This window comes from Rhinatrema bivittatum, chromosome 1, assembly GCF_901001135.1.
Source record: "Rhinatrema bivittatum chromosome 1, aRhiBiv1.1, whole genome shotgun sequence".
Taxonomy (NCBI): domain Eukaryota; kingdom Metazoa; phylum Chordata; class Amphibia; order Gymnophiona; family Rhinatrematidae; genus Rhinatrema; species Rhinatrema bivittatum.
In genome coordinates, this window is record NC_042615.1 from 753,496,635 (window position 1) to 753,520,626 (window position 23,992).

Sequence of the window (23,992 nt, forward strand, 5' to 3'; positions counted from 1 at the left end):
CAATAACATTAAGGACTATTTAGTACATGCTCAGTCATTTACATCATTGAGTAATGACATTACTGGTCACTTTAAATGTAATCACTTTAAATGTAATCAATGTAACCATTGTAACACATGCATAGAGGGTCAAGAATGGCAAGATCCAGTGTCTGGATACAAGATTAAGAGAAGAACTCACACTTCTTGTAATTCCAGGTATGTAGTATACGCTTTATGGTGCAGTTGCCCTAAAGTATACATTGGAAGAACAACCCGGAATATAAAAACCAGATTGAATGAGCATAAATCTCGAGTACAGATGCGTGTGCTGACTGCTCCTATAGTTGCACATTGTGTACAGAATGATCATGTATTTTCTCAAATAAAATGGACTATTATTGATCATGTAACCATCTCTCCTCGCGGTGGTGACCGTAAACATTTGTTGGAATTGAGAGAAGCTTACTGGATTTTCACTTTGGGTACGCAATCCCCTAAGGGATTAAATGAAGAATTGGAATGGAACACCTTGTTGTGAGATCAGGTCTCTCCGTAGCACCGACGTAATGACGTTGTAAAGGGTTCTTCAGTGATTGGTCGAATTTGAAGGAGCCCGATGTGAATAAAAAGAGAGACGCTACCTGTGGTTTTAGATTTAACAATGGCGACCATGTATGTGGCGAGTGGAAATTGGTGAAGACGCCGTAAAGCCTTCAAACAGAGGATTGAAAATTACTGTCCCCTGATGAAGAATCCACGATTCGAAACGAGGCCTTGTCGGGATAGGGACATGGAGCCAAAAGTTTGATCGTGTATAGATAAGTAACGGGGAAGTTCCCCTCATAAAATCTTCAAAGATTCAGCATCGGCGTTCATTGAGAATTATTTGCGTTTGTTTAAAAATGTGAGGTTAATGATATCTCAATCATGTAATGAATTTTCTACGAAAGGTTCCAGACACGAACATGTGATGAGCTGTCAGCTTAGCAAAATTGTAGAATGTTTGTTCGCCGTTCATCAAGAATCATTTTTTGATCAACGAATTTCTTGGATGTAAAAGAGTGACGGGGTTTTCCCCTAGTCAAATTGATAACTTCCTTTCAGCGTCCATTCAGAATTGTGCTGGAACCGTTTTGAGTGTAAACCCCACTGAGGGTAAAGGATTTAAAGCTACACTTCAAGGAAATATTTTTAAGTCATTTTTTTCATTAAATTTATCACGCTAAAAATACAAAAATTAATCACGGGTTGGAGGAGGTTGGTTTATGATTAGAAACAGTATACATTGCTGGATGCAATGCCATGAAGTTATATGAAACCTTCCTCATCTTTCCCAAAAAATTTTCTCCACTGTGATGGTGGATAGAAAATTGGATTGAACTTATTTGAATCACTTAGAGATTTTTTTCTCTTTATTACAATATATTAGAAATATTTCTTGAAAATTATGTTGAGGTGATATCTGGTTTTGAAAATCTTAAATCCGGCACTGTATGAAACCTGCCTATAAACTTGTTTAGGTTTTTGGCAGGTCCCTCTACTCCACTTTCTCTTTTTACGTCTCTCCTTTTTACGTCTCTCCTTTATACAAACATGAAACAGAATGCAGCAAGGATCCCAAGTACCACTACCATCACCACCGCTCATCCCTGACTCCAAAGTTCAAACGGCAGGCGCAAGTTCTCCCTTCCGAATAGGCCCCGCCCTCCTACCTGCATCTCCGTTTTTTTTTTGGCCCCCTCGCTATCTTATCGCCCTAATTTCCTATTGGAGGGTCTAGAAAACACCCATCTCTCAGGCGGTAACGTCAATCAACGCCCTGTAATAGCGTCATCACGCAAGGGGGCGTCAAATAGAAGGAAGTGTGCCGAGCAGGCGGAGGACTTGTTGGGGGGTTTTGTCCCTCCCTTCGCCCCCCCACACTTTCGGGACCATGATCTCTTACCGCCGATTGTTTTGTTGTAAGTGTGCCGCGGCGATTGCCGCCCCCCGCCCTCCCTCGCTTTTCCCCGGGGCACGGCGCATAATGACGCAGCAGGGGCGCCCCGGCCAGCAGCAGGAGCTGCTGCAGCCGCAGCAGGCGACCGCCTTCCGGCCTTCCAAGGTGGCTGTGGTGACCAAAACCACCCGCTACGAGTTCGAGCAACAACGCTACCGGTACGCGGGGCTCTCGGAGCAGGACCTCAAGGAGCTGGTGAGTCCGGCTCGGGGGTTTGCAATAGACTATAAATGTTTAGGTCAAAGCAGAAAAATGACTTTTTTTTTTTTTTTTTTGGTTAAGCTGAAACTGGCTCTTCAAATTGATGAGCAGCTCAAGGTTTTCTGGGCATTTACACATGGGCAGTGTATCCGTGAGTTTACATAGCTCAGAGAAGGCAAAGTAATTAGCTGACCCTTAAAACTGAAATTCAGCGCAGTTTTCTTAAATACATATGATAAAAGTTTTTTAAAATTTCTCATGTAGTAAGCTAGCACATTAGAAATTAAAAAGTGTTTAGACCCGAAAATGTGCATTAAAAATGCTTAACATGCATAAAATCATGATTTATGTGCAGAAGATATGGGTACAAAAAATGCTCTCTGTGGATAAAATCCTGACTACAGGTTCCGTCACTGGAATTCTAGCTTCTTCCTATAGAGTAGACTAACATTAGCCCTGGAAACTTAACACCTAGTCCCATGTGGAGTAAAGTTTCCAGTGCTAAGAATACAGGAAGTAAATCAGCGAACCTCTCTGATTTGGGGGGGGGGGGGAGAAGGAGGGTAATAGCCAATGCCTTCATTAGCTTGGGATTTGTATGGGAGTAAAGTAACCTGTATGCACGTTCAGGCTGATCCAATACAGTGCATTAGTCGATCGCACCGTTTAACCCATGGTTGGATCCGGGTTTTGGACCATGTCCACAGCCCCTTATTTTGTAAGGGGATTAGTGTGTCCAAAATGTGTTCCAAACCCCCACCCCCTTGCAAAACTAATGGCGATAATCACATGCAAAAACATTTTTGCTGGTGGTCAGGATAGGAAAAGGGATGCTCAATTAATGAGCGTCCATTTTCCTAACCTTTGGCTGTGCACAAGTTAGGAAAACAGATGCTCATAAAATTGAACATCTGTTTTTCCTAGCCCACTGACAGCTGACTTCTCCTGGGTGCCTACTGCTGAGGAGGCACTAGGGGCACACATTTGTCCCTAGCACTTCCTTGGCAGAGTTACCCCTAATTTAAATATTTGATCCTGTGCCCAGGAGAGGTGACTGGGTGTGGGTTAGGAAAGCGGGTGCTCAACACTGAGTGCCTGTTTTTCTGCTCTGATTTATTGGATTGGCCTGGTTGTTGTATAAGCAAGTTTTGGTGTAAAATCCTTTGCGTTGGCAGTAAAATTTGCACACAATTGTGTAATAAAGTGTACTCTGCTGAGTACACTTTATTACATCAGTCCTTGAGTAACAGAATATTGAGGGGAGAAAGAAGCAGGTTCATGATAAACATTTCTGGACCATTTCAGCAGGAAAATTAGAGGTATGTACTGCTGTTACTGGTCAAAATAAACAGGATAAACAAAATAAACCTGGAAAAACTAAGTTTTGACTATTTTCAGCTCTTACAGCAAATTTTACCCAATTAACATTAGCGATTTGGACAAAATATAGAAAGCCTTTACTAGGGAATAAACAGTTTTGGCTTCAAACCTCTTTTATTTCTAATAGAGATTTCCTTCCAGGAACCGAGAGTGCAATGATATCGTGCTGGCTAGACCTGGGACTTGAGAGACTGGAATAGATCTAGGACAGAGGAGATATTTGCTCATTTGAAGAGTTATGTCCTAAACACTTATTGGAGGAAAAAGATAGGTTCCCTTTATTTACAGTTAGCATTGTTCGCTCTAGGATTGTTACAGACAATCTTGGCTTGGGAACACAATTTTGGAGATACAATAGAAGATATGAGATTTGTGTTTTCAAATGATGGGGAGGTGTTCTGTTTCATCACAAATTTTAGAAAATGGATATAAGGTTCTTTATAGGTGGTATTTGATTCTGTTTAAATTGAATAAAATGTTTCCATATGTCTTGGCTCTCTGCTGGTGTAGATGTGGAGGGAAAGGACACTTCTACATATATGCTGGGAATGCCCAAAGGTGGGTAGATATTGGGATATGATTATTGACCTAATATGAGATTACTGGTTATTGGAGTTTGTCACCCTAACTCTTATTGGTGACCATGGAGATTGAATTGGATGAGAAAGATGGGTGTTTGATTTTATACACTTTAAGTGCAGCAAGATTTTGAATTAGCATGGTGGTGTAAGGTTAATGTATAATATATACATGATACAAGTTATGAAGTTTAAAAAATCTTGGGCACCATACATTACTTGTAGGGAAGCTCTGGAGTCAGGATCGGAGTGCAAAACATTGACCTATTGTAGACAGTTGTACACGCATCGTAGTGGCTATAAGGGGATTGCCCATATCGGGGAGGGAGAATGGGTTGGGAGGTGGGAAAGGAAACACAGGAGACTGAATATTTATCTTTTTTTTTTTTGTATTTGTTTTGATCATGGATCTTATTTCATTATATAAACATTAAGATATGTGATATCTTGATATCCTGTTTATTTTTTGTACTTTATTTATTAAATTAGAAAAGAACTTTTTGTCAGCAAGTTGATTAAGTTTTATCATTTATCAGATTTATCATAGAAGAAATTTCCAAAGCACTCCTGAATCTTAATGATATGACACAGAAAATGAGGCTTCTCTTTATGTATTGCATTTATCTACTGCTGTTCCAAAGATCACAGCAGTGTACAAGTCAAACATTCATAATTAACATATTATGACATACAATATCCAGTTTAATAAATGAATACAACTTTGTTTATAAACAATCTTTTTTTATTGAATTTTTCACAATATGCATGAGAAAAAACTAAAGGAAAATACATGTGCAGTACCAGCAACATTTATATCAAGAAGTGATCAAAATCTTTGTTCTTATTATTCAGATCAATAAATATGACAGAACACAGCGTGAGCTCTTTAGCAAGGATGAACTGAAATTGGACAGTTTGATCTGCCTAGAATTTTCTAGCTTAAAATTCAATTGGAGGGAACTTCTGGTGAGAAAATGTGCTCTAATGGGACATAGATCTGTTAGTGGACCACAGCAGGCATGGGCATTGCAGTGGAGGAAAGGAATTCCAAAGAGGTAAAGTGAGGTGACAAAATATTTTTTCAGATATGAGAGAGAGGAGGCTGGAAGAAGAATAGTGAAATTGAAAGGTGACAAGGAGCAATGTGTGAAGAGTAACTAAGAAATGGCCGAAATATTAAACAAATACTTCAGTTCAGTATTCATGAAAGAAAACCCCGGAGAAGGACCATTGTGGGTTGAGAAGACCATATGAAACAGTTTACAGCAGAGAATATATGGGAAGAGCTAGGAAAACTGAAAGTGCATAAGGCCATGGGGGCCAGACGCGATACCGAGGGAGCTCAGATGTTCTGGTGGATCCGCTGAAAGACCTATTCAATAGATCCCTGGAAACGGGAGTGGTGCTGTGTGGTAGCAGAGAGGAGGCTGGAAACTACAGACCAGTGGTGGGAAAATGAATGGAGATGCTGCTGAAGGAAAGGATAGTGAATTAGCTCCAATCTGGAGGATTGCTGGACCCAAGGCAGCATTGATTCACCAGAGGAAGATCCTGTTGGATAAATCAGATTTTTTTTTTTTTTTAATTGAATGACTAGAGAATTGGACCAAGGCAGATCGCTGGATTTGGATTTCAGCAAAGCTTTTGATATGGTTCCACATAAGAGCCTCGTGAATAAAATGAGAAGCCTGGAACTCTGTGCCAAGGTGGTGTAGTGGACCACAAACTGATTGACAGGAGACGGCATGTAATGGTAAATGGAACAAACTCTGAAGAGAGAACAGTGTTAAGTGGAGTGCCACAGGGATTGGTATTGGGATCAATTCTGTTCAATATTTTGGTGAGCAACATTGTGGAATGGATAGAAGGTAAGTTGTGTTTTTGTTTTTGTTTTTGTTTTTTTTTTGTGTTTGCGGATAATATTAAGATCTGCAACAGAGTGGACACACCTGCAGGAGTGTGAGAATAAAAAGTGATTTAAGAGAGCTTGAAAACTTGGCAGCTGGGATTCAGTGCCAAGAAGTAGAGTCATACATATGGGGTGCGATTAATCCAAAAGATCTGTATGTGATGGGGTATGAAAGACTAATGTACGTGGACTGGGAGAGGGACTTTGGGGTGATTTGTGTCTGATCTGAAGGCGGTGAAGCAATGTGGCAAGGCGATAGCTAAAGCCAGAAGAATGCTGGGCTGCATAGAGAGAGGAATAACCAGTAAGAAAAAAAAAAAAGTGATAATTCCTTTTGGAGTCCTGTGTTCGGTTCTGGAGACTGTATCTGAAAAAGGATAGAGCAGGACAAAAGCGGTCCAGAGAAGGGTAAACAAAATAGTGTGGGGTCTGTACCAGAAGACCTATGATAAGAGGCTGAAGGATCTGAATATGTATTGTATATCCTGGAAAAGAGGAGGTGCAGGAGAGAGATGATATAGGCCTTCAGATACCTGAATGGTTTTAATAATGCATGTTCCTTGAACCTTTTCTGGAGTAAAGCAAACAGTAGAACTAGAGGTCACAACATGAAACTTCAGGTGGGGGTGACTTAGAACCAATGTTAGGAAATATTTATTCACTGAGAGGGTGGTGGATGCCTGGAATGCAGCCCTTCTGGAAAAGGTGTGAAGACCAAAACAGTAAACGAATTTAAAAAAGTCATGGGATAAACATTGTGGATCCATAAATACTAGAGTTGGAAATTAAGAAAAGGGTGCATGGAATGACAACTTCTGTCCCTAATGGAAAGGCATGGGGATTACTACCCTTAACAATTTAGCTTACATGACTTTGATGCAACTGCAGCAGCTCTCTCCACTTTGGGGGGGGGGGGGGGGGAGGGGGGGGATTGGATTCAGATGTCAACCAGTGCTGGGCCCTGACTTTTATGGTCTAGGATGCTGATATGCAGACACTAGGAAAAAGCGCAGGACTGCTTGTACAGCCAAGTCCAAAAGCAGAGTATGTTCAAGCAGCAGCATTGTACGAATTATCAGGAAGGCTGCTCACTCTATAAAAATGTTGCTAGCAGTAATTTTGTTATGGGTTTGACAGTTGCTTGGTATTGATTTTTAATATTACTGCCCTTAACATAAGGTGTGGAGATAACCTGCACAGAGCAGCGGTTATTGCCATAAGAAGCGAGCTTTCAGACTAGGTGGACCATTTGGTCTTTTTCTGCCATCATTAATATGTTACTATGTAGTACTGGAGCTGACTAGATGGGTCTTGTGCTGTTTATATTTGTATGGCTATTTTGACATAGCATGTTGAAAGATTTCTATTCGGTTGCCTCATGTTTTACAAAATGATTAGCAGGTCCCTTCTTGGTACATTCCAGATTATCTTCTCCATTTTTCTGAGCAATTTCTGCTGTCAGTTTCTGTTTGCTGGAAATGGATTGGTCAGCTTAAGCTTTTTTGTTCTCTTGGCCAGATGCATGAATTGAGCTCATGGTAGTCCCTGGACAAAATGATGGTCCAGACAGGAGTTGCTTTTTGTACCCCCTTCATTTTTGGTTTTGCATGCGTGCAGACTGACTCAAAGGTCCAGGGTGGAGTACTAGCTCGGAGATCACCTCTGCTCCTTTCAACAGCCCTGGTTTGAGTGTCACCCTCTTACCACCATAGATTATGGCAGATAGACTTTTAGGCCCATCTGGTCTGCCCAGTTTTATTTCTGGTGTAGTGGCTTAGACTTCAGTTGATTTTCTGGCCTTTCCTTCACTTTTTTTGCAGTTAGGAATTTTATGCTTGCCCCCATGTTCTCTTAAATTCTGTTACTGTTTTTTTTGTTTCTGCCAAATCTGCTGGCTGCCTGTTCCATGCATCCATTTTCCCTGTTATTTGAGTCAACATCTCCTTCTCCCTTAAAGCTTATTTCTTTCAACTCGTGATCGTGTTATTACAACTTGCTCATTAGCAATACAGAACAGGAAAACAGGAAGCGATGCAAAGTGAAAATCTGCCGCTGGCATTTGTCCTGGCAGTATTCTACTTTTTCCTTGGACTTCTAGCTCAGCCAGAACCAGCCTCTGTTGGACTATAGCATCATTTAACTTTTTTTTTTTTTTTTTTTTTTTTTTTGCAGCTATCTGGATTTTGCTCCTCCTTCCTTTTTTTTAAATCCCTCCTACCTAGGGGAATAAGTTCAAATTAAGAACCCCCAAGTGACTGTTTTGATAATGGGGGCCCCACAGCAGGCTGGGGGGGAGATCCACTTCAAGTGGGCCCCTTGCTTCCTTGTACTGCAGGAGCCACTCTGGTGTTTATGCTACTACCTCCAACTAACCCAACTATTGCAATGACTGTCTTTGGCCAGGGATCACAGACTGCGGCTCCTCCTAGAACCCATTGTGCATGATTCCTAAGTCCGGCCAACTAGATAACCACCTTTAGAGATGGTCTAGTATCTCTCTTATCCCAGGAGCTGTGAATGCTGTCTCCACAGCATCTCCAATAAAAGTTGACCAGGGAATTAAAGCCAGGTCCTCCACATACCAGTGCAGTACTGAGGCACCGGGCCAGCCTATGCTTTCCCTTTTAAAATGACAAATCAAAGTTAATGTGATTTTTGTACTGCCTTAATACATCAGAAATAGTGGCATACAAAGGTGGGCTAGTCCCTTGACATGAACAAGTCATTGCTGCTGGGCTGCATGGAGGAGCCTCATGTAGAAAAGGTTGAGGAGAGGGAGGTGATGCAAGACGAGTAATAGGTCACTTCTATAAGTTTATATGTACCTAGAATGGATCATTCTGAGCAAGACAGAGACAAGTGTGTGTGGGGTTTTTTTGTAAGCATTTTGACAGTTAAATAATGTAATTCATAGAAAGTTGTTATGGATGATTTAAATGCAAAAATTGATGCAGTGGGACATGTGATCTTGTCATTTTAGTTTTTTAATCAATGAAAGACGGTTAGAATGGTACACAATTCAGGTTCCCAGATGCACTGAACTTCAGGCCCTTTCCAGATGGTGAGTAATGTTTGAGAGCCAGCCAAGGTGCCAGTCTGAAGAATAGCAGCAGATCTGGCCTTGGTCTGAATGTGCATAGGCAAGACTGATGGAACAGGTGTAAAACCAGATATAGGTTAGCACACTGGCAGCATCAGTTCTGTGGCATGGGGCTAAGTAACCTTCGAGTTGCTGAGGGCACCTGTTTCCAGCAACCTCTTGTCAAGGGCCTGTGAGCCACTTTGATTCCTTAGGATCATGGTTACTGGCCCTGGAATAAATAGTTTGTTCCCTCAAATCACCTAAATCACCATTTGTACTGAGGGTTTAGCCTGGTTCCCAAATCCTTGATATGGAGCATTAGTCTGTCCTGCCAGCAGATGAACCTAATAGAGAGCATTAACAGGTGTTGACAAGCACATGCTTTTTATAATTCCCCAATATGCCCGCAGATTTGGTAGAGTCCAGCAACAATACCGATTTATTGCTATAATTAAGCAATGCTGTAATTCAGGTTAGGGGATATCTGAGTACTGAGTGTACCAGTAATCATGCATTTTTTTTTCCTATGCTATGTGAAAGTCCAGCTGAAGAAATGCAAAGAATTTACAATTGGACTTACTGAGAGCCAACATTGAAATGAAACTATATTTTCTGTGACTATTCTGTATGTTTCCTTTAATAAATTTCAAAATAACGCTCGGAATAACAATGGAGCAGCAGTTTCAAGATAATATAACAAGCACAGAAGAAGGTCTTCCAAAATAAAGACAAAGGAAGAAATGGGCGACATACATACTCTATTTGATGGCTGAGAGAAAGAAAGCTAACCATGACTCTAAGGCAATATACGTTGAACAGAGAAGGCAGATGGAAATGCAGTAAGGCTGAGGAGACTGAGATTTTTCAGAATACAGATATTAGCAACAATAAGATGTTATGGTTCAGCAGGCTACATAAAAAAAAAAAACCCAGATCTATAATGGAGACAAAGCTATTCTGGATTGCTAGGAGGAATATGTCTAGGAGCTGTGAGATGACAAAGGTGTAAAATCTGTTATTGAAAGAATGTGGAGGATCCGGCAATGACAGTAAAGCAATAGGTGCAGTTGTTATAAATGCATAAATGCTCCAAGCTTCAGATTTATGTACAGAAAAACTGACTAGCAATTTTTAATAGAATGACACAGAACTAATTCTAAAAGATTTTAGTAAATCTTCTAGTTATTTCTAAAGCAATAGACACATGCAGTGCTGTACAGATAAGATGCACATAGGAGACAGTCCCTGATCTATGGAGCTTACAGTCTGTTTAAGAGAAACATACGACAGTCTATGGGAAGTGCATTTACTGCAGAGAAGTGGTAGGATTTTAAAGCAGCTTCAGAAAGGTGATGTGATTTGATTTGTTTTCTTGTCATGTTTGGTTTTTTCTTTATGCTAGATTTTATTGTGGATTTTTTTTTTAAATTTAATTTTAAATGTCTTGTAATCCATCTAGAGCCTTACATGAAAGCATGGTATATAAATGAAAGTAATAATCGCCAACCTTTTTCTTACCCCCACCTACATGCATGAGGGGGAAGGATGCCACCCCCACCCACCCACACAGTGGAGGAGGAGTGGAATGGGAAGTGGGTGCTCCCAACATACACATCAACCCTATAACATAGATACCCACACCCCCTGGGGGGGGACGGGGACAGAGTAGAGAATGCAGGAGGAGAATGGTACTACGTAGCCCCCCCCCCAAATCAATCATACCAACCCCTTCAAAGCACACACACTTAGGGTGGGGGTAAGGGAGATGTGTATACACCTCTCCCCATACTAGTATAAAACAAAATTTGGAACCATTTCTGAAATCCCAATTAAATATCCAATATCATAAATATTTCTATTAAAAAGCTAGAGTTAAAAACAAACTTTGGGGGCCAGTCCATGCAATGCCTTTAACATTAAGAATTTTAATTCAGTTCTCTGAGAAATAGGTAACCAGTATGAAGAATTCTGATTTGGCCCTTAGACCCAAGAGAATATGAGCGGTAGTATTTTTGATAAACTCTAATCTATGGAGTTGGACCTTGGTCACACCAGCATAGACTGTATTGCAAAAATCTAATCAACTGGTGATTTAGCAAGAATTAGTGAAGCCAAATTGTCTCGAGATGACAAAAGGTCAAATATTTTGGATCTCTCGAAGGTATAAAAAACCAGGACTGCCCCACTTTTCAAATTTGTGCTTGAAAGTTCAGCTCAGAATCCAACACTACATCTAATATTTGAACCTCCTGCTGTATGGGGATTTTAATATCTTCTTTTAAAACTGTCTTCCTAATCCATAAAACCTCTTGTCTTTAGATGGATTTACTCTTAATTTATTAGTCATTTACCAGGATACAGCCTCTCACAATCCATGGCACAGTCTCAGTAGCATCCAGATGCAAAGAACCATTCTCATAGTATAATTGAAGATCATCTGCATGAATTTTTAAACTGTAAGTGCAATGTTCTATTTGCATAACTTATTTATTTCAACCATTTATATTCCGCTGATCCACCATGCTCAGCATATTACAAAACATACATAATATCAACATTTCACTGACAACATAAAACTACTTGCTTGCTTACACTCTAAATACATCCTGCATTATGTAGATAGTAAGGAACCCAGATAATCAAGATAAAGGCCATACACTAGAACGAAGCTTTAGGGAAGGCCAAAGTTTAAAAAAAAAAAAAAAAAAAAAAAAAGTTTTAAACCCTTGCTGAAGCGGAGCATATCAGTCTCAGGACATAAAGGATGGATATAAACATTAAACAGAAGGGGAGACAAGATTGAGCCCTGGGTGCCCACCAATACAATTCTCAAGGCTCTGAAAGAGATGACCCTAATTTCAATCTCAAAGTTCTTTTTCCCAAAAAAAAAAAAAATGCAAACCCAAGGAGGGAAATGCCTTTGATACCAATTTCCTTCAATTGGTTTAACAAAAAACCATGATTGAGGATATCAAAGCAGCAGTTAATTGTAAGGATGCAAAGACTGAATCCAACCCTCCTAGCCCTTATCTTAAATCATCCACCAATGCAAAGAGAGGTCTTGGTACTATGATTTCTGAAATCCTGACTAATGATCATATTAAAGTAACATTCTTCTAACCATGGCTACAATTAAACTATAACTGTCTTTTTTCAGTAATTTTACATAGATAAGGCAGGTTTGAGTTGGGATGGAAATTAACAACTTGAGATGCATCAGATTTCTTTCTTAATGGATGGATAATGGTCGTCTTCGGTGCTCCTGGAAACTTTCCTAAGGGCAGTGAGGTATGCACAATCTATATAAATAAAAATGTTAAATAGTTTGGACAAAATCGCTAATCTCAGAAACCACTGAACCGATTGCTTTCAAATTTGGACACAACCTTCATTTCGCATACAGGAAGGTTCTTCTGTACTTACATTACAGATATGTCACACCTGTGACAGGTAAAATAGGTTTAAAAATTGTTTCGAGAAAAGAGCAACATCTGCTGGACGTAAGCGCCAACTGTTACACCTTACACTAACACAGGCTACACTAATCATTTCGCCAGTCCAGGTCCACGTTTCACTTCCATTTTAACACATTCGCGCACTTTTTTCGCCGGAAGATAACCATTTCCTTTACAGATAAAATACACCCACCACCCTCCTCACACCCCCCACACACATGCCAAATTGATTTACTTCCCAGGCCCTCACAACACACACACAACCTGACAGAAGTCCGGGAGGCTCCAGCGGGGGGCCAGGTCTGGTCCGGGACACATCTCCTGTACTACGGCCGTCGGCTGCCAGCAATCAACATGGCGCCGACGGCCCTTTCCCTTACTATGCCACTCGGGGACACCAATGGCGGCAGTAGCCCATGTGACATAGTAAGGGCGAGGGCCCCTCGGCGCCATTTTCAGGACTGGCAGCCGGCGGACCTTTGCCCTTACTATTCAGAGGACCTACCGCTGCCATTGCTCCACCCCACTGATATAATAAGGGCAAAGGGCCGTCAGAACCCGTTTCAGTGCTTGCAGCCGACGGACCAACGCCAATACATCACTCCCGGACCGCTTCTGAACGCCCGCTCCACCGACTGACATTTTTATCAGGTCTGGAGGGTGGGGGGTGGTAATGAATTTATTGCGAACATCTTGGGGAGGGGTCACGAGGGGGGGGCAGGTTTCATTCATTCAGCAACTCTGGGGGGGGGCAGGGGGGGGCTACTGTTTTTCTCAGGGCTGGGGGAAGGGGCAGGAGAGTGTAGGGTGGTTAGTTTAAAAGAACTTTTCTCATAGGGTTGTTTTTTGGGGGAAGGGGGAGGTTCACACACAGATATATACACTAAACTTGCACGATCTCAGGAATGCACCAAAATAGCCCTCCCCAGACCACAAAACAAATTTGGAAGTGCAAATTTGGTTAGGCACTCCCCTTTTTGGCTACATAACGCGCACAGACGCCCAGGGACAGACCACATGTAGCACCAACAATTTTAATTTCCCAGGTCTTGGGAGGGGGCAGGAGGGTGGGGGGTAATTATTTGATTTAAAGGGTTGGGATTGGGGTTTTTTTTTGGGGTGGGGGGGTTCCCACAGAAATAGAAAGACAAAGGTTTTCTGATCTGAAGGGTAGGCGGAGGAGAGGTGAGTGTGAGGGGAGAGAGTTGGAGTGGGGACAGGGGAGGGAAAGGGGGGGGGGAGTGACCAAGGGGGAGGAGGATGAGGGACTGAGGTAAATGAGCAAGGGGGAGGGAGGGTAAAGAACCTGACTCTGCTACTGCAACACATGGCCGGGTACCGTTAGTATTACATAAATACTCTAATACATTTAAACTTACTTTAACCAGAAAGGAAAGACGGGGATCAGGACAACATGAGCTAAGTTTCATTTGACTAACTGTCCTAGTGAGCTCATCACAAGAAACCAGATCAAATGCTGTCACATTGATTTGTGAAGTCTGTATAGCTGAAGATGTTTCAGAAGAGCCATTAAGTAACTCATTATGAATAACTTCAAGCTTATTCTTATAATATAAGGCAAACACATTGCAACTTGGCATCTGTTCTCATAACGGTAATCATGACTTTGGCTTTATCCATTCATTAACTGCTGTAAATTATGCCTTTGGCTGACTCTAGGCCTGACTAATTAGTGCCTTTATAATTCCACTTAGCATCTTTAATCTTTTGGATGATAGCCTTCTATTTTTTATATTCATTGCGGATTATAATTCACATACATAATATTTTAACATCATTCCACAAGTATGATACATACACGCACATAAGCTTACGTAATATACAATCATAAAGCTTTCCATTTTAATGATACATTTTAACTCTCATGAAACTTTAATCTTCTTCCCCTTGAATCTCCAGCGGTATAGAATTCCTTATAAGTAGGTCCTATTATGGAAAATGCTTTAGTCTTAGTTCTAGTCCAGTGATTTCCCCCTCCAACTTTTGTGTCATGGCATTCCCGGTACAGGGTTCATTTCATTGTGCCACACTTCTATCTTCAGTCATCTTCACTTCCCTGTCACCCCATGTCTGGCATCATAACTTTCTCTCTCCCACTACCTTTTGCTATCATCACTCTTTCCTCCATCCCCTCCCACCCCTAGCATCATTGCCTTCTTTTCTCTTCCTTCAACCCCCCTAGCATCATCATTACCATCCCTCTCCTTCCACCCATATGGCATTATCACCACCTTCTCTTCCCTTTCTCATGACCTCACCTCGTTTCCTTCTTTCCTTCTCCCTCAACCTCCTGGCATCACAACTTTTTTTTTTTTTCTTTCCTTACCCTCCACCCCTCTGACATCATTCTTAATCTTCCCTCTCCCCGGTATCATCACCTTCCCTTCCCACACCCCCAGAGCCAGCACAAATCTGAGAGCACTTACCTGCTGCTGTTTCCTCCTCTGCTGCCTTGCCTCTGCAATAACAACATGAGGCCAGTAGGTCTTGCAAGAGTGAGCTAGCAGGTGCTGTTTTCCAGCGCCCTCTGCTGGCAGAAGAACATGCAGATGAAGAAGGGAGAAAAATGGAAGACTGCTGGTGCCTAGTCTCCTCATGGCACATCTGCAGGTCAGTCACAGCACGCCAGTTGGGAAACACTGTTCTAGTCAAAATGCATTAATAGGAGACACGGAGAACAGTAACTTGGATAAAGAATGGAAAGGTAAATGAAGTTTTTATAGTTTATCATCCTTCTTATGCCGAGCAGCCCTCTGAAAGTTTTCTAACTTTCCACCACTTAATCTTTAATATACAAAGCGGAAGATTCAAGATCTCTACCCTGTCTGTCTTTGATTGGAACTGTCAGATTCACTGCTGCAGCCATCAATTGTATCAGATACATTTAAAATAGCTGTCAGATCTTTTTTTTTTGTGCCTATATCTAAAAATTAACTGAGAATTTAATAAAATTGGGTGCTGCATAATAATCACAAATGAAAATAAAGTGATCTGACCACCCCACCCGAGTGATACAGATAAACTTTTTATCTTACAATAAAATCATTTCTGATATATAAAAAAAAAATCTAATCTAAAATATTACTTTCACATATGTAGGGGGTTGAATAATTTAATAGCCCTGCAATATTAGAAAAGATAAAAGATGTAACCAAATCGCTGGAATCTTGTGCTGGAGGAAAATTTTAAAATTGCCATGTATAAGGTCATTTCTATCAAGTCTTAGTCAAAATTAGTTGGGATAGGTCCTGAAATGTAGACTAGGCATTTTTTAGGGAGGCCTAGTAAACAAACAAAAGCTTGAGACTCACAACTTAATAAACATAGGATCTTGGAGGAGAAGTCAATACCTGCTATTAAGTTGACTTAGAAAACAGCCACTGCTATTACTAGCAACAGTAACATGGGATAGACTTAGTTTTTGGGTACTTGCCAGGCTCTTATGGCCTAGATTGGCCACTGTTGGAAACAGAATGCTGGGCTTGATGGACCCTTGGTCTGACCCAGTATGGCATGTTCTTATGTAACATTTCATTCCGGATAACCTGAGTACCACCTAAGCAGGAACCCAAGAAGTCACTTACAACAAAAACCACATCTCCTTTTCCTTTCACTCTATGACCGGAGAAATAATTGCATCTAGGTGGACGTACTTTGGGATAGAAGTTTCGTCCTTTATTGACAGCTCTTTGTTATGGCCAAAATATGCAGCTCAACCTGAGTTCAGTCAAACAAAAAACTTTGAGCAATTAAATCTAACGTTTAAACTAGCTAATGTCAGCTGCTTAGACTTGCCCAGTCCTAGCCTGGGAACATAATTCTAATTTGTCTGCCTTCCCTTTCAGGAGAGATGTCTCTTAAAACCAGACAAAACGCCGGTACCCATTGTATACGTTCCATGGTCAGAGAGCACAGTAATAAAATTAGCCATAGTGGCCCCACAATCCCACTAATAGGCCGATACAGATGGGAAATACATCTCGTGAAAGTATAAACTTAGTGGAAATTTCTGAGTAATCTACTACATAGATAATATCAGGGGGAGAAATAAATACAAATGAGCACTTTGGTAGTTAGACTTCTCAGCTAATAATGTGAAGATAACATAAGTATAGAAAGTGACAGAAAATGAGGACTTTGAGGCCCAACTAGTCTTCTGATTCAGCCCAAAAATGCAGAACAAACCTGTTGTGCTAGATTCTTGTTTGGGAAGAATGTATTCAGTAGGTCAAGAGCAGAAACTATCATTGCTGAATATAATGCCAGATGCTGTAGGGACAGGGCTTCCCCTTTTTTCGTTTAGAAAGTTCAGTAGTGAGTGAGAAAGGTGGCACCTGCTTGGATATTGACACTCCATTAGAGTGAAAAATAAGTCTCGCCAAAAACTGCTGCAGTTTATAAGTTCCTCATTTATTTAAACTACGTATATACACAGAAAGTTGACTTGGCAGATAGGATAAGCAATTCTAACCTATGCAGTTAAAATATCAACTTTTATATTATGTATTTATGCTTTTGCTCCATACAGGGTTAATTTCAGAGAACTAACAAATGTCAAGTTTCTTACCTATTATCATGATTATTAAACTAGTGAATATTAATATTTACTTGCTAAAACCAATCTAGTTTTACAACTCTTCTATGCTTTGCTCTTTAGCCTGCTTTCTCATGTACTGTGTTAAGTCATGACTGCACTACATGAAGGGATATTAAGCCCTTTTGCATAGCTTCAGTATTGCCAGTCATAATGCATCACTACACTATAGAATCTAACTAGAAATTCCCTTTGAATCCGACAATCCCACCCTGTTCATGCATTAGTACTGACGACTCTAATAATCCTTAGGAAGTTCAACCTGCATCCCCCTCCAAAATAGTCATGAAGGCCCTCTATTTCAGATTCAGAGGTGAAGATGGAATCCTCTATTAGGTTGTGGGTAGGAATATGAAGTCTTGGCCATAATAGGGGGGTGGTTGCAGTCGATGCGTACTGTCTGCAGATATAAAAAGCATAGCACAGCAAAACAACCTACTAATATCAAACTAATCCTACAGTAATTAAAAATAAGCAATTTTCTTTCCCAGTCCTCTAAACTAGTGGTTCTCAACTTTTTTTTTTTTTGTCCGAGACACACCTAACAGATGGTTCTCACATGCGTGACACACTGAACATGTGACCATCACAGGGCTAAATGTAAACATGCACTCTGCATCCACAAGAATCCTCTCAACCCCCAGCAATGAGTGCAGAGCAGATCTAGGGCATTACCCTGTGCAATTCGTCATACAAAAAAGATATTCTGGTTCTGATGACAGCTCTGTAAAAGCAAAACAAACTCCCTTTACTACTAGGCACAATAGCCTTCCTTATGAAAAGACAGTAATTTACCACAAATGCATATATATCCTATTGAGATAACACAACAAATAAGATTGATACAAATGCCTACATACTAGTAAAATACCTCACCTCGGTCACACACCCAGAACTGACCTTCACCAAGAACAGAAACCCACAAATTATAAATATGGAGACAGAAACTGGAATGGAAAACCAAAAAAGCCACTCTGCATGCAGTGCGAACCTGGAGAAATGGAAAGAGAAATATAGCACCTAACATAGTCCCAGGATCTGCAATAATGCACACAAACTAATCTGCACAAAGTTACACCTGTATTATGGAACACACTCAGTGACAATCCCATCTAAGAAATACAACTATTAAACCAGGCCCTAAACACTAATACATTTCCTATTGGGAAAACAGAATAAGCCAAGCTGCTATAGAGCCCCACACAGAAATAATTGTAAAGCTATACTAACACAGAAATAATTGTAAAGCTATACTAAAAATGTTACAAAACAGCTGCTGAACAGAATAATATCCAACAATTAAAAAAAAAAACTCATAAATTTTAAAACATGTCCAAATATCAATAAAATGTTTCAAAACAGCAGACATTGACTGCCATTTTAATTATTGGGTATTATGCAATCAAGAAAAATAAATTTTAAAAGCCACCTTTACTTACCCTCTCCAGCAACTCTCCTACTCCTTTCCCTTCCAGGCCAATAGCACTCACCAGAAGCAGCAAGGGCTGCTGAAGCTCTGTCCTCTTCCTTAGCGCCCACAACCAGTCACTCTCACACCCCAATTAGACCCCACCATTGTCTCTCTCACACCAGTCATCTTCCTGACCAATCTCTCTTTCTCACACAGAAACACATCGCCTCTCTGACAGTCTCTCTCTCTCTCTCTCAATCACACTCATGCTCTCTTATATACAAGCTCTCAATCACACACACATGCTCTCTCACCCATTCACACCACACACACACACCAGCTCTCTCACCCTGGCTTCCATGCACACCCTCAGACACACCAGCTCTTACCAAAAACTTCTTCCTTTACTGCAGGGATGGGCTCCAGTTCCAGCATGGCTTTACTCTGGTGGGCCTTCTGTTTTCGCCGCCACTGGGATGGGCTCCCGTGGCAGCCTTGCTTGGTCAGGGTTCAACACTGCCATTCCTCCCACCCCCGGGCTATGCGATGCCTGCCTCACCGGCCAATCAAAGGCTTCCTCCTTTCTTCCTACTCCCACCAGGTAAAAGGAGGAGGCTTCCAATTGGCCTGCGTGGGGGCAGACAGAATGGAGGCTTCCCATTGTGCAGTGGGTGTAGGAAGAAATGAAGCTTCCAATTGGCCCTTGGGGGCTGGAAAAAGGAGAAGGAAAGTACAATGGGGCAGTGGGACACCGGGAGATGCTACACACCTGCCGGTGTTTGGAGACACACTGTTGTGTTGCGACACACTGGTTGAGAAGCGCTGCTCTAAACCATAAACCAATTCCCAGAAAATTCCAATCTAACTTCCTCTTCTCCCACCACAGTTTGTACTCAAATCATGGGCTTGATCTGCAAGATCTTTCAATGTAATGAGAGAATTTTGAATAACCCCATTTTGGTCAATATATGTACAGCAAAAGGTGCTAATAGGAAAATAATGGGGTGTCTCAAGTTAATAAAATGTCAGGTGCCATTCAGTTGTTCAGAACCATTCTTACTAAAGATGACACGTCTTTCTGTAAGACAAAAATGGCCATGCTGATCTAATTTATAATCTGTTCTACTGGTGAGGAAAGGCTGAGTACAAAAGCTTCAAGTTCATAAACTCCTAGGCCAGGGAAGATGTGTATGAACGTGTGAAATCCACCAGGGTTGAGAGGAGTAATTCTTCCTTTTTTTTTTTTTTTTGGACTTGTCCATATGGATGAATGTCAGGATGGTACTGGACTCTCGGAAAGGGGTTGAAGGGAAATGTTAGCCTGGATAGTGCAATTATAAATAGCCGTGGTAGTATTAGGCAAAAACATAGTTTGGTGCTCTCAAGGGATGCAAACTAAAAGTCAGGATTCTGATAGATATCAATTGGGATGAGAGCAGAGAATGGAAGGTGAGGTCCACCTATTGGCATCTGATAATAACCACTTACTGCAGGTGTAATTTTTAGTCCATCCAGAAGGGAGAGTGAGGCTTCAATTTGCACATCCATAACTACCTTTTTGAAACAATGTAGTTGCTTGGTGGAATCACTAATGAAATAGAAACACTAATCAATCTTGTGGGCAATAGCCAAGTCAGTGTCATTGGGTTCAATGAAACTGGTACTGGTTTCTTTAGTCCTCTATCTGCTGAAGAACTCACCCCAAGGTTATATTAGGGTAAGATTGATTGATTGGGTAGTGTGGATGCCAGGAAGAGGGGTACAAATGCAGTAGTTTGAAGGTTGAGACCTGATGGGATGGTCTGAGTCAAAGGAATTTAGACATTCTGATCTTCATGAGGAGGCAGAAGAACCAGTAGCAATAGCTGGAACTGCATCATCCTGACTCCAGGAGATGCCTGGGTATGACAGGGGATCAGTGTAAACTAGATGATGCCTTTACTTCACTGGGTTTCAGTAGCTCTTTCCCAGTTAGATTCAGGTATGCCTCACTTCCGTCTAGCATCATCACTGATCTTAGATCATAGGCCTTCTTGCTGACATATACCAAGTGATCTTGTAAGCTCAATGCTAAATAGCTTACCAACAGTACTTGTTATGGGCCTTTCCACCTAGAAAGCAGAGAGTTCTTTTGCTGAAATACCTTAAGTTCACAGTCACCAAACTGTATGTCTAGGGAAGCTTGATTAGATGGGTTCTTGGAAGATTGTAGAAATCTTTTGATAAATCTTTTTGACCCTCTGGGAAACACAATGTAAAATTTCATTTTGAGCAAAGTCTGACAACCGGTAGCTTAAGACATGAAAAGCATTGCCATGGGCCTTCCTATGAGATTCTCATGAGTAAGTTCATGCATGCAATGTGGCATGTTTCTCATACTCATAAGGATCAAAGAAATGGCATCAGCCTATTTCAGAGAAGTTTCATGAATCAGTTTAGCCAACTGATTTTTCAGGACCTGGTTAAAATGTTCAGTAAAGCCTGATGCTTGTGGTCTGTCCCCAAGGCTTTCCCAACCTGTTGTATCACATGACCTGTAAAGTGCATCTCTTATCACTTTCAGTTATCTCTGGAATCCCAAATATTGGTATGACCTCTTAACTGTGGTGTGTGGTTTTTTTTGTTGTTTTTTTTTAACTATAACATGCAACAATCAAAATGTATATTCATTGTGTAACACTTGTGGTATCAAGATAAAATCTATTTACAGGGATCAGCTGGAAGGGTGCACTCAAATGTGTGGGTGTAATCCGTAGGCCTTAGCAGCCAGGTGAGCAAGAGAAAGCAGAATGGTGGAAGAGGCCACTGGAAATCCAGTGGGGCCCCAACAGAGGCCATCGGGAGAATACACAATTTTGATGCCTCCACAAAGTGTGATCTTCAGTAGCTTTTTTTTTCTACATAGAGAGATGATTAGAGGCTGATCTGATCAAGCATCTGTAGAGGGAATAAAATTTCATGAAGGAGAACAAAATGGAATATTAGAGGGCTGCATGCATCTGGAAAGACATTACAACAAGCTGTACCGTTTTTATGTAACTCAAAGCGCATAGATATACCAGTTTACTGTCATGTTTTATCTTTTTACTAATGACCTCTACAAATGTAATATATTTCAAATGTAAACCGGAGTGAAAGCATCTAGCTAAACTTTGGTATATAAAAACGTACAAATAAAATAAATAAATATTTGCAGAATATCTCAGCACAAGTGTATGAAAGAGAAACAAAGATTGTAACAAGGCTTGAATGAATTCATAATGTTTAATGGGAGACCCAGAGAAGGCAAGGAAACCTCTACTCCTCCCAATGGCCCCAAAATGATGTACCACTCCAGACACTCTGGGATCCCAAGGAATCTGAGTGAGTAAACTGGAGGCAGCCAAAAGAGGCACAAGTGAGGATCTTAGATGTCGCCCCATCCCTCTCATGACAACAAGGAAAAAGAGAGAGAATTTGAGAGAAGGGATCAGCTGGAAGGGTGCAAGTTGAGAGAGCAGGTCTTTTGGAGGCGGTGAAGGTTGAGAGGATCAGCGGGAGGGTGAGAATGGAGTGATTGTTGAAGGGGGACTGCACCCCAGCTAGTTTGTTTGATCTCTTAGGTCATGTGAATTTTCAATTGCTAAAATGAGGTCACAATGAACAACAGTTTGGGAAGCCCTGGCCTAGTGGTTAGAGCCACTGGGCTAGGAAACAGGAAAAGCAGAATTCAAATCCCATTTCCACCACTGATGCTACTTGTGACTTTTGGGCAAATCATTTTATTTTTCTTGGTCTCAGATACTCACTTAGAGGCAGATATATTATAGTTCGCAGAACTGCAGAAAGCAATTTTAGCATGCATAATGGCCTAATGGTGCACATTAAACTGGATAAAACAAGCTACATCCCAGTTACCAGGTATATTTGCACATAAGTCCTGATAGCAAAATAGCAAGCACTAAAACAAATAGCACAGTTCTGCACACTTCAGTACATTAGCCTATTAGATTGCAAGTTCTTGGGGGAAGGAGGTATTGATTCTGAGCACTTAACACCACTACATACACTTAACAGCACTTAACAGCACTATATACATCTAGTAGCACTTGGAGCAAGTTGGAAGGCTGTTGTATGTATCTTTGGGATTCAGTACTCAGAATATCAACTTGCCTGTTTTCTTGGCTCTTTTGCTACCCCTTGTCTTATTCCTAGCTCTTTCCTTTTTCTGAATTATTTCTTGCATCTCAAAACATGGCTGTTTACAAAAGCCTTTCCACCTGACACATAACCCTCCCGAACACTACCCTCCCCGTCCTACCCCCTGCTCCCCCCCCCTTACACTACTCCCGTCCTACGTCCACCCTCCCCACTGCCTCACCTTCTAGCAATCCCGAAACCAGTATTTATACACTATTTATACTAGCAATCCTGAAACCTGTACATATATTCTATTTTGGTTAAACTATTTATCCCGCCCCCCCCCTATTCTCAAATATCTAATCCCTCTTGTTACTTAAATCCCTCTTGTTACTTAAAACATAACTAAATGCTTACCATGTATTGTGAATATTATCATGTTATAATGTAAAATAGTTATAATATTCCTTGTAAATAGTTAAGTTACCATGTTATAATGTAAATAGGGCGGACCCTGCCCTATCTCTCAGTTTCCTGTAAACCGATGTGATATTTCGATCGAATGTCGGTATAAAAAATAAAAAAAATAAATAATGCTTTATTGGAATATATAAGGGATATAACTTGTTTTGTGTTAAAAAAAAATAAAAATAAATTAATAAATAAAAATAAATTTTCATTATACTCCAGTTCTTTGTGCCTTGCATGAATTGTCATATTTACATTTGGGTTCTGAGGGTCACGTGATTGACCAGTCCCACCATAATCAATCTGAATAAATCAGCTGAACCAGAAAATCAAATTAGATCAAAATAAACCCTAAAGATCTCAAATCAAGCAAGAAAGCAAAAAAAAAAAAAAAACAACCCAGACTAAATTTAAGAAAAATCTTAAAAGGAAAAAAAAAAGGCTGAAAAATGGACCAAAACTAAAGGTTACAAGGAAATATTTTTTTTCCCTGGCTTCTAAAACTTTTGGCTGACATCAAGATTTAAAAAAGTATTTTCCACTCCTGCAGAGGGCTATGGTAACGAGGACAGAAAGAAATGACCTGAAATCGACCTAGGACTATATCCAATGGGTTGAGCAAATGTGGGGGGCCATGTACACTTTATCCATCAGCAGCTACTGTGATTCTCCAAGGACAAGCAGGATGGCAGTCCTCACACATGGATGATATCATCTGATGGAGCCCATCACAGAAAACCTATGTCAAAGTTTCTAGAACTTTGACAGAGTCTTTCTGAGCATGCTCTGGAAT

General features: G+C 40.8%; 1 protein-coding gene across 5 annotated transcripts in view; it reads left to right on the plus strand.

The window, feature by feature from the left end:
- Positions 1 to 1,806: 1,806 nt before the first annotated feature.
- Positions 1,807 to 23,992, plus strand: part of NADK2 (NAD kinase 2, mitochondrial) — a 159,704-nt gene continuing 137,518 nt past the window's right edge. For all 5 annotated transcript variants that reach the window (XM_029578776.1, XM_029578796.1, XM_029578813.1 and 2 more), the window contains exon 1: positions 1,807 to 2,176. In XM_029578776.1, the coding sequence (XP_029434636.1) occupies positions 1,916 to 2,176 (261 nt within the window). In that variant the 5' untranslated portion in view covers positions 1,807 to 1,915. The remainder of the gene's footprint in view (positions 2,177 to 23,992) is intronic.